This window comes from Polistes fuscatus, unplaced genomic scaffold, assembly GCF_010416935.1.
Source record: "Polistes fuscatus isolate 324 unplaced genomic scaffold, CU_Pfus_HIC Scaffold1, whole genome shotgun sequence".
NCBI lineage: Eukaryota > Metazoa > Arthropoda > Insecta > Hymenoptera > Vespidae > Polistes > Polistes fuscatus.
The window spans coordinates 10605834-10618141 of record NW_025112997.1 but is presented as its reverse complement, the minus strand read 5'-3'; the positions used below and the strand labels follow the sequence as shown (position 1 = coordinate 10618141).

The window sequence follows — 12308 nt, the reverse complement described above, 5'->3', positions numbered from 1 at the left end:
AGTTTTAATAATGGTATAATGTAATATGTAAGCCAAGTATTATAATACAGAAAAGTAACAACCTTTAATGATCTAATATTTAATAAATTCTGCATAAAGATTTTCATTATTTTTATAAAATATTTTTATTTTTACCAAATATTTATTTCTATACAAATTTTTTTTCTTGTTTTTGCTTTGTAATGTGTTTTAATGGTTTATTTACTAAAAAGTAATATAGATCTTATTATTTAAAATCTTTTTTAGTTTGAGAGCTTAAAATGAAGCCATGCCTTAATATTTTTAATAATTATCAAATATAGTATGCTGGACAAGTTATGCATAAAACTACCAACCTTAAATGAACTAAAATTTATTCGTTCATTTTAATTCAATTTTGTGCAATTTTCGAATTGAATGCAACTTTGTCTAAAAATGCAAATTTTTGAATGGAGTATTTCTATTTCTATCGGGTATTTATTTATATTTTATTTCATGTTGGTATTTTATGTGTTCTTATGTCTCATTTAATAGGGAGTAGTATAATAATTATTACTTTTACTTTTCTTTACTTTGAATGCTTACAACAAAACTATTGCTTTGCAGATTTTATCATTATATATTTTAAAAGTCTTTTTATGTGTTACTAATTTATTTCAAAACAAACTATAAAATATGTTGTGTTTACCTACATTTATGTTATTATAAGTGCTGGTATGTTTCTACATGACATAACTTTAATGTTCTATTGATTAATAATTTCTTACTAAACAAATATCTTAAAATGATGAAATCCATACTGTGATACATTTGAACGCATGAATGGAAGTTAGGTAAATTAATTTCTGATTATTTTGATATTTCTTAAATTTTTGCATAATTTGATTCAAATACAGGAATTCTTCAATGTGTTTGCCATTTTTTACAAATTTAAATATCATAAAATTATGGAATCAGTACTATGTAGCGTTTAACTAATTTTGTATTATTTCGAGGGTGTCTAAAAATTTCTATAAAACTTGATTTAAATGTAAGAATTGTTATATAAATTGAAAATGTTATGCAAAAAAATTTTAGGATTCTGTTTGTGTTGCATATAAATAATTTTTTATATAGGTTAATAATTTTTTGCAAAACAAATATAAAATTATGAAATCTATACTATTATATATAACGAATTTTTGACTATGTTAAAAGTTACTACAATTTAATCATATAAAATTGACTGTTTTCAAACTACTGTCTACAATTTTCTACATACAATATTATCACATCGTTATTTATCTTTACAAATTAACCCGAAATATGTGTGTAATGAAATTTTCATTATTTACTTAAATATTTTATTTTTTTTACATATAAATTTATTTAATCTGTTTTACCTACCGCGATTGCTAAAAAATTGTATGATATTTATTGTTCTAAATCTTTACAATTGGTATAAGAGCTAGGCTATCTGAATGAGACAAAACCAATTGAAAGTTGAATGAGCTTTTATATTATATTTTTTGAAAGGTGCTCTATCTTTCATTACAAAACTGTAAGCAGACTGTAGAATTTAGTGTCATAGTTTAATTTTATAACTATAGAGAGAAGATTACAATATAAAATTTTTAAAGTATTTTCTTTGGCATTTTAAGTTACTTATTCTAATTTAGGGAAAAAAAGGAAGTCGACAATATTTCGACGTAAAGTTTCTATTTCGGATTTAGCGTATCATTTTGTAACGAATATTTACCCTCTAAAATGTCAAGGAATTCAGACAATATAGCAGAAAAAATAAATAAAACATACGAAAAATGTTCGATTTCGATGAAAAGGAAAAAAAAATTTCGATGAATAGGAAGTTTTTAAAACTAAAGATAACACAGAAAAAAATGATGACCTATTTGGCAAAACTGACGGGCTAAAATTTTCCGACACGGATAGTAAAGAGTAAAATATTTGAATTAAAATGAAAGAATTAAATTTTTTTGGTCAATTTGTTAAGATTCTTTCATATATTATTTAATTTAGTATCGAACTGACTAGTATTCAATTATATTAAGAACTGATCTGTGTTCAATTATAATAAGTATAAATGTTTTTTTAGGAACTGATCATTTTGGTCAGTCACATTAGGAATAGCAATACATGAAGTGTCAATAGGTTTATTGTTAAATGTAAGATTTTTTCTATGAGTTGGTAACTTTTTGCGAGATAAAAAATAAGAAGATAGTTCCTATTTCTATCTTTTTGATTGTTTTAAAGTTTCTGCATAATTTGGCCTGAATGTGAGAATTGTTCTATAGTCTAGGAATTTTTAGTAAACTAAATATTAAAAAATTGTGTAAGATTTATATTGTCTTATGTTTAACTAACTTTCTTTCCTTTTGATTCTTTCGAAGTTTCTACATAATCTGGCTTAAATAAAAGATAAATATTTTACTATTAATAGGACAATTGTGGACAGCACCAGAATTGTTAAGAATGGAAAGGCGACCACCCGAAGGCACTCAAAAAGGTGACGTTTACAGTTTCGGAATAATCGTACACGAGATTGTCATCCGGAAAGGTCCTTTCTATTTGGGAGATAATTGCAATCCAACGCCTAAGGGTGAGTTTTCAATTCCAAATTATCTCGTAATCGTAATCGTAATCGTAATGATCGTACTATTCAAGTTAACTTGTTGCTGAAATTTTATATATGTAGGTATGTAACAACTTACGTAAATGGTATCGTTTCCTTAACCATAACATTAATCCTCTTATCTCTCTTCTTTACAACCACGTAACTATTATACATATACTGGTTGACCTTAAAATGATAAACATAACTTTGAAATTTGATAAGAAAATTTCTAAGAAAAGTTTTATTCTAATTAAAAAGTGTTTAATAGATTTTTATTTAAAAATGTTTTCTTAAAAAAATTAGCGCAATTATGATTATTTTATACATTTTTATAAATATCAGAAAAAGTATGTTCTTAATTTTATTCTTATTATTTAATTAATTATTCTAATTAAAATTATAAATAATTATATTATCTTCCAAATGAGATAAAAAAAAAAGAAAGTTTATTTTTCTGCTATTCATGGTAAAAAGTATATTGGAACTAAAAAATCATTTAGAGAATCATTTTTTTTGTTTAATAAACAAAATGATTTTTATATTTTATTTTTATTATCTTTTCTCTTAATAAATTGTTTGATCTAATTTTCTTTTCTTTTATTTTTTTCCTACTTTCCATTCCTTTTTTCGTGTTTCTTTAGTGATTGCTTTCAAGTTTTTAGAAAAATAACATATTTTTATTAAAAAATAAATTTTACATTATTTTAAAATTCTTTACCGTCAATAACCGGACAAAACTCATTTTGCAAACCAAATATCACAAGATTACAAGATCCGTACTGTGTCATTTTTGATTAATTATTTATTATTTTGATCTTACAATTGCTTAATTTTCTGCATAACTTGACTGAAATGTAAGAGTTGTTTCAAGAATTTTAAGAGTTAAAAGGGTTTCACAGATAATATTATGAAAAACAATTATTTTGATCTCATTTGAAATATAATTTCATTCCCTATAATATTTATTTCAATAATTTATATAAAAAAATATTCCTTCTCCAGTATTTGTAAAAATACATTCATAAAAAATAATAGAAATTTTATAAGTTCTCGAGTATGAAAAAAAATCAAATTTAATTTAATTAAGAATTAAATTTCCTATAAAATATTAAAATTTACCCGAATATTTTCGAATCTCCTAATAGATTTTATCCAATTCAATTTTTCCCGTAGATCATTAAAAAGTTATAGCGATCCATTTTTGCAATCTTAATCACGAAATACCTAATCATTGGCTTAAATCATTTTCGATAATTTAGTTTTCTTTGGATCATTTAGATTGGATCAGCTTTGCATCAACTAGAAATGTTGTTTCGTCGATACGCGGATTATATCATTTTCATCCCAACTTTAGCTTTAGCTTTGAAATTCAAAATATCGAATTTGGTCGGTATATCTTGTTACATAGTAACTTTAGAAGGAATTTTACAATTAAATGTACAACAGCAGATTCGTAATTGATAATATTCAAAGCATAAGTTTATAACTAGAGATTATATTTAAGAAAAAAAAGCGTTGAAAAACTGTACTTTTATTTTTTATTCATTAAAATACTTTTATTTTTTTTTCTTTCTCTTTAAAGGATATTGCAATAACGTAACCAAAGATGGGACGGATAAATTTTGCGTTGAGAATAAAGTTCCACCTTCTTTGTAAACATCTCTTAATGCATTTTATTCTTATCGAATTAAAATTAATTACGATCGATATTGGAAACAACATCCTGTTGACGTTTAGAATGTAAAGGCTGTTTTTGCGAAAACAATTCGTCAGATATGCGTCAATAATTTTAGTTTATCTTACAATTAGAACGAAGATATTTGAAATTATAATTTTTCTACGATCTATGCACGGTTAGTAATATCAAACAGCATTACTTTCACGCTGAAAAGATTATCAAATTGTTATAAAAGCATTAGTAGAAACGTTTTATTTTTGTAAAAGTATAAGAGAATGTGAAAAATAATTGAAAATAATCAAAACTTAATTTATTCTTTAATAATTATATATGCAATGTGTGTGCATCTTAGACCTGCATAATTATGGTAAGCCTATAATTATCATGATAGACACTGAATACAAAATTCGTCTTTGTACTTTTCAGAAAATTTCCTGTCGTAAAATATGCACATTAAATCATTTTACTCCAGTTGGATATTTGGGATAGCTGAATCGTTTAATTAAGTCTGTTTTGCAACTGTTCTTCTATTTCTGTTATATTTGAATAGATCAGTTTTATATGATGATGCTTTAGTATAGCATATGCCTGATATCAAAAAAAGCATTTACATTTTCTTTAATAAAGTCGAAAGTTCTGGCAACTGACGTGTCTGTTGGTTTTCTCAATGAAATTGTGTTTCGATGACGCGCAAAAAAACGATCTATACATTTTCTTCCAGCCATGTCATTCGTAAAAGAATGTTTCCTTCATTATTGTGATTTGGTTAGCCATTAGTTTTATATTATTGACTGCTATTCCTAAATATTTCGATTTTATTTAAAAAATATAATTAGATTTTTTGATTTTGGAGTTCCTTTCTTAAAACTGTTTTTCGCCTTAATTTTGTAAAAGTGACATTTTCTGCAGTAATGTCGTCGTTAGCTTTAAGGCATACACGGGCTTGAGTAGATCGTGATATATCATATACTTTCGCTGGTTTAAAGTAGCCTATTTTTTTTCTTTAACAACTTTAACAGCTTTCACCATATTTTTTTCATAGTATTTCTTTCTGGAGCCTATACTCTTCTTTTTTAATTTGATTTTAGGATCAGAAAAAGAGATTAAAAATAATTGTATTAATTAATAATAAATTTTAAAATGTGGTAGTAATATTAAACAATCTCGTATTGCTAGCAATTAAGTATCTTATATTACTGCGAATTTGCCATGTTACTTTTTCTTATTATATCATAATCAAAACACAAACCGTTTAAATGTATATTTAATATACAAAATCTGTGAAAAATATAGTATAACTAACTTTTTATTTCATAAAAAAAACTTTAAATAAATTACTGAAAACTACATTTTAAGAAACTCGTGTAAAAATTTTACGGGAAGACGACCCGAGCGTAGAACATCTGAACAACAAATGGACGACTAATGACAACAACTGTAACTAGACAGATTGTTCAGTCGTCATATTATATCGGATGTCAGAAATTCTTTCGTACACACGTTATGAGCGTATTCTATGGTCAAAAATAAAACAAAAATGTTATGGAAACAGAAGTCCTTTGAAGTTTTATTCAAAAGTTATAACATAAATTGTAAAAATATCTAAATGTACTGCTCAAAATTTTGCCTACCTACACAAATACAAGTTGGACACCGCTGTAATATACTCTTTCTAAAATAGTGTATTTCTTGCGGATTTCTATTATTTTCTACAACTGCATCCTTAATTCGTTCTGTTATAACCTCCAATATAGCTATCTCAGTTGCATAAACTTCTTGTTTTAGTTTACTCCATAAAAAATAATCTAGTGGAGTTGGACCAGGTAATTTAGGCAACCAAGTTATTGTTCAAAAAAGAATACATTGAATCACTCCAAAATAGTAAACAACACGCAGAACCGCCAATTACATCTTTTATCAACACATTTAGACAGTTTTATAATTTATGTTATATAAATGTTAGGATACGTTAGGATAAAGTATCAAATGTCTTGTGTTTATAGAACATTTTAATCTTTTTTTTTGAGCGTAGAATGTGCTCACAAGATATGGATGAGAAAACCTAGGCACCCTGTATAATTTATTACCATTATCGAACCTATCAAAATTATGTAATGATCAAATACTTTATTATCTCATATTACTACCCTAACTTATATTTGCACCATCTCCTTTTTTCTTATGTCGAAAAGTAAATTTTTTCTAATTTTTGCCTGCTATGTGGATATCATGCTAATGGCTAATTTATTTTGAAATGAATCTTATTTTAAAATATTTTGATCGTAATATATAAGAATTAAATTTTTTTCGACATTTTTATATAAAATAGGAAAAAAACTTTTTGCATTATAATTGTGGTTTCTCTTTTATTCCAATTAATCGTTGAAATATATTCACGTATCGTTCTCTGAATTTTGTTGACAATATACATAATTAGTAAATTCAGCTGATTCAATTTCTGCAAGAAGGCTTATTTCATCTTTTTTCATGTTACCCATTAAAAACATTTAAATTTTCCATTAGAAACGCTAAATTTCATCAGTAAATGAATTATTAAGTAGTTACAATGATATAATCGAACAGATTTTAGCATCTTTTATTTTATTCATCTTAAATATTTATTCTCTCATTACAAACATTAAATGTAACCACTAAATAAATTACAAAATGATAACAATGGTATCATCAAATTTGTTGATTTATTTATTATTTATGGCAACAACAGTTACATCTAACTAAATTCAAAATACATAAACTTTAATCTTCTATTTTTACAGTATTTAATAGATTAAACGAAAAATAGTGAGAGTATTTGAATCGGAAAATACCTATTATTGTACTTGCCGTTCTTTTAAAAGCCTCCACTGGCGCCTCAGCTAAAAATATTCTGGAACAGTAAAATATCGGTTTTCGGTCCAGACACATAAAAATAACTATTCCCAAACAAAAAAAAACGATATCAAATGCAAAGACACGTAGAGCAAAGAAAATATAAAATTATAGTAAAAATAGAAAAATATGAGTCATCTTAGGCACAGTGAACATACAGATTGAGTTTGAGTTTTTCAAATTAAAATATCTCAATATCTCTAAAACAACAATTTTTTTAAAAGAAAACTAATAAGCAATTTTTTACAGTCAATCGCTCCAAGACTAGGGCTGTTTAATTATGATATTTCATATATAGCTAGATTTATGCGGATTATTTATTTCATCCAGTTTTTGTACGTAAAAGAAAACCACGTAATTCAAGTTCGCTAATACAGAATAAGAATACTACAAATAAAGCCGGAATAAGTTGTAAAAATATTTATTTCATATATTTTCATACAAATTTGTTGATTTAAATTCAGATAAATTAGCCAAAATAAATTTTATTCGTTATATGACAGTGTTGTTATCTAAAATGATTTATTTTCTCTTTTTCATTATTATTACATGTTATTTTTTTAGTGCTTACTATGTTTTTTTCAAACATTCGTTATAAGACTAATGTACTAAAAGAATTAACTGATGGCGTAAATTGAAACCGCGTAAACAAAGAGATCATTTTACCACGAATAACAAATACTGCATATTTCGAGAAATCAGAGTACTAATACATTTGGAATCTCGTGAAAATAAATATAAACAATTATTCTTCATTCAATTTTATTCAGATAAATATTTCTTTCTTACCTTAACATACAAATAATTATTATTTGGTATTATCAAAGAATACAGAAGTACCTAAAAGCTCACAAGTCTTTTTTTTATCTAATCAGATTCATCTTAGTTACTACCAGGACCACCAGTAGGCAATAATAGGTACTTAACGTGATGGCGGTACGATACTATCAAAGAACGATGAAATACTATCAAAGAATACAGTATTCTACCTACTATCGCCCATTGGTGACCCCGGTGGTAACTAAGATGAATTTGGTTAGATAAAAAAGGGGACTTGTGAGTTTCTATGTACTTCTGTATTCTTTGGTATTATTTATTCATCGCTTTCCATCATCAATAAATAAATATCAACGATATTATCGATCGTTGATTTCGTTTAATAATTCTGCTGCATTATCATAAGAGTGCAACCCCGTGGTGACGCTTGACGCTGATTTTGAGCGTCAAATTAGGACTTCATCTATCTGAAAAAAGTAAAGTCATGTTCTGCGTGAAAAAAAATAAGCGACAAAAAAATTCGTTTATTGGGATAAAAAATTGTGAGTGTTGACTAATGACTATAATCGTGAGCCATAGATTTACCACTTGGTAAAATTAATTTAATATATACTTAACATATGTATAGACATTACACTACTTTTCTAATTTTCCACCATGTTCCTGTATATATAAGTAAATAATAATATTAATGTTAAAATATAAGACATAAATTTAACTATTTACCTTAATTAAAACAAAGTTTAGTAACTTTTTTTTGGTTGTTGAGACAACAACTGAAAAACATAAAAAAATAAATAAATAAATAAAATTTGATTTTTAGGCCCTAGTAAAGCGTAGCCTTCGCGTATCGCGCTTAAGACATGCAATAAACGTTCTTATTAACGAATAAAAATTATAATTTACAAAATATTTACCTATTGTTTATATATTATGAACGATTAACCTATTTCTTTTCACTACCCTATAAGTTGTTTCTTTGGAAATCACTTTTAAATATATCCCCTGCGGGTATATATATATATATATATATATATATATATATATACCAGCTTTACTTTCATTTTTTTCAAAGTGTACTTGCGCCTTGAATTTGAGGTTGCGCATGCGTATAACATATCTCCCACTCATGACGTCACCATTTCATAATTATTCAAAGTGTAATAATTATTTTCAACTAATTAACGATAAATAAAAAATATTTAATAATATAAAGTTGAGGAACTGGACAAACAAACAGTGAGCAATTAATTGAAAACAAAAAAACAATAGAAAACTTTATTACTTTGCTTAGAAATGAGAAAAAACGTTTTCGATTTTTCAATTATTAATAACAAATTAAATAATTAATTAATAAAGTGAGCAATTATGGATTTTGACTGAGCAATTAGTAAGCAATTAAGAGCACCTATTCTTTTTTTCTGCTGTTAGGGATTCTATGCCAATTTTTTCGTGCTACAGAAGTACACAGAAGTTCACAAGTCCCCTTTTTTATCTAGCCAGTTTCATTTTTGTTATAACCGAGACCACCAGTGAACGATATTGTGTAGAATACTGTATTCTTTAATAGTATTGTACCGCTCTTTGATAGTATCGTACTGTTCCTTCATAGAATTGTACCATCATCACGTTAAATACATACTATCGCCCACTGGTGGTCCGGGTTATAGCAAAATTGAAACTGAGTAGATAAAAAAAGGGATTTGTTAGCTTCTATGTACTTCTGTATTCTTTGGTATTATCATAAAATTTGAAAGCGTTTTTACCGACCTGTGCGCATTCTTATCATCGATCGATAAATATAAAAAAAAAAATAATATATATCCTAATAAACTGATTTTTGTTGTGATATAATATATTTAAATTATTATAAAATTTGTAAGTTTTTGATCAACTCAATTGCACTATGATTATCGGTCGATAATTATTTAACAGAAAGATAACGTACTGACAGAGAAACAAATTTTCGAAACTTCTGTCGGTAATGAAAATTAATTTTTAAAAGCTTTCAAACAGTTTCCTAAGTTTTCGAGTTATCGACAAAGTCGGTAAAAAAACTCGTAAGCTCGAGTATCCATCAAGCAAAAGGATCGATCTTCATAATTCGGAATGAGAAAGTCGAGTACGATCGCGAAGAAGCTGTTGGCGAAAGCTCAGTCGAAGCTTTAACGCGTCCTGGAACACATTTCGCGCGCGCTCCTTTTCTAGTTTCATTTTCTTTCTCTGTCGCCTCGAGCACTGTTTCGCGCTTCGTCTCTCGCTCTCTTTCTCTTTCTTTATTTCTCTCTGTTCTCTTTATTATCAATTTTCTAATTTTTCTTTCTTTTATCTTCTGTTTCGTGAAGACACGTGAAATAAGTGAGATATGTTAATTTTTAAACATTATCATTTTTAATTATGTAAGTGAAAGATCGGAAGAGATTTAAAAAATAAAATTTGAAGTCAAATTTGAGAATTATTTGGCTTGTTTGCATAGAATCGAATTTTACTTCGATATATTTGTGAGCAAAGTGCATTATAATCTGTGCTTATTTCATTCTATTTATTTATTCTCTATTTTCTACTCTCTATTCTACTGTTTCTTTCTTTTTAAATCGTTTCACGAAGACTTGTGAAAAAAGTGAGAATCATAAATGTTTGCCTAGATTTATTTATTATTAATTGTATATTTATAAATAAGAGATTTTTTAGAAAAGATATAGAAAAAGTTTTTAGTCAAATTGGAAATTTCTTAAGCACGCTTACATGATCAAATTTTACTTCGGTGTTCTCGGCAACAATGTGCAGCACATTGCACTTACTCTCTTTTTCTTTTGTTCTCTATTTTCCAATTTCACTATCTGTCTTTTTCTTTATTCTCGATCTTCAATTTGCCTATCTCTCTCTTTCTCTCATCTCTAATCTCTAATCTCATTTTTCCAATTTCACTATATCTGTTTTTCTTTCTTTCTTTTATCCTCTTTCATAAAGACACGTGAAATAAGTACAACTTGTTAATATCTATCTCGATATAATTCAATTATTATTTATTGTTACTATCCAGATAAAATTAATTACTACAGTTATTTAAAATGGATTTTGAGAGTTTCGAAAAAAGTTTAATATAATTATGAAGGTTTATTTAACTTGCTCACAGGATCGAATTTTACTTCACTATCCTTATGAACATGGTGAAGTGATCTGCGTTTACTTTTTTCTATTTCTTTACTTTCTATTTTCTAATCTTCCTTTCTTCATAGTTTTTAAAATCATTTAGTTTGAAGACATTATAAAAAAATTTTATAGTCAAATTGGCGACGCGCACAGGAACGAATTTTCTTTCGATGTGAACAAGATAGAGTACATTGCACTTAATGCTTCCTCTCTTTTTCTATTTATTTTCAATTTTCCAATTTCACCATCCATTTCTCTTTCTCTCTTTTATTCTTTTTCATTAAGATACGTAAATTAAGTACAACTTGCAAATATCTATGTAAATATAATTCAACTATTATTTATTGTTACTGTCCAGATAAAATTAATTACTAAAATTATTTAATGTAAAATTTTTAGAGCTCTAAGGAAAGTTTAAAAAAAACTGTAAAGATTTATTTAGGTCTCAAGAGATTTATTTATAATATGTAAGATAAAATTTTCCTCTTTAATGTTCTCTTAAACGAATTTTAGAACACCTATCACTATCTTTGTTCTTTATTTTCTAATTTCACTTACTCACTTACTTTCTCTCTCTTTGTTTTTCTCTCTCTCTCTCTCTTTGTATCTTACTTACTCTTTTTTTATCTTATTTCGTGAAGACACGAGAAATAAGTGCACCTCGCTAATTTCTGTCTAGATATAATTTATTACTAATAATTACTGTCTAGAAATGATTAATTTCTGACTATTAGCTTAAGAGTTTTAAATAACAATAGAAATTAATTTTATTCAAATGTTCCTTCAACTTTCTCACAAACAAGGTGTAGTATAGTGCATTGGACTTTTTTACTTCGCTTTTATATTTTGTCTACTAAGTATGATATAAGTGCAATTTGTTAAATGTTTGTCTAGTTATATTAATTTTTTATTACGTAAGTGGAAGCTTCAAAGAAATTTTGATAAAAGTCTGAAGTAACGTTGGACATTTATTTTATTCGGATAATGGATCAAAATTTTCCTCGAATGCCCCTACGAGAAAGGTTTAGGGCAGCCCATTTATCTCTCTCTCTCTCTCTCTCTCTCTCTCTCTATCTCTTTCTACCTTTTCTTCACTATCTTTTTCCCTCTTTCTTCTATTTTATTTCGTGAAGACAGTGGAATAAATGTAACTCGCTAGATGCAATTAACTAAATAATAATAATTAATTACTTAATGTCAGTTTTGGAGAGGTTTCGGGAA

General features: G+C 26.5%; 1 protein-coding gene across 1 annotated transcript in view; it reads left to right on the top strand.

The window, feature by feature from the left end:
- LOC122526665 (atrial natriuretic peptide receptor 1) overlaps positions 1-12308 on the top strand; it is a 151800-nt gene that overhangs the window by 75486 nt on the left and 64006 nt on the right. Inside the window, exon 13 of the mRNA XM_043650187.1 lies at positions 2417-2575. Within this exon, the coding sequence (XP_043506122.1) occupies positions 2417-2575 (159 nt within the window). The remainder of the gene's footprint in view (positions 1-2416; positions 2576-12308) is intronic.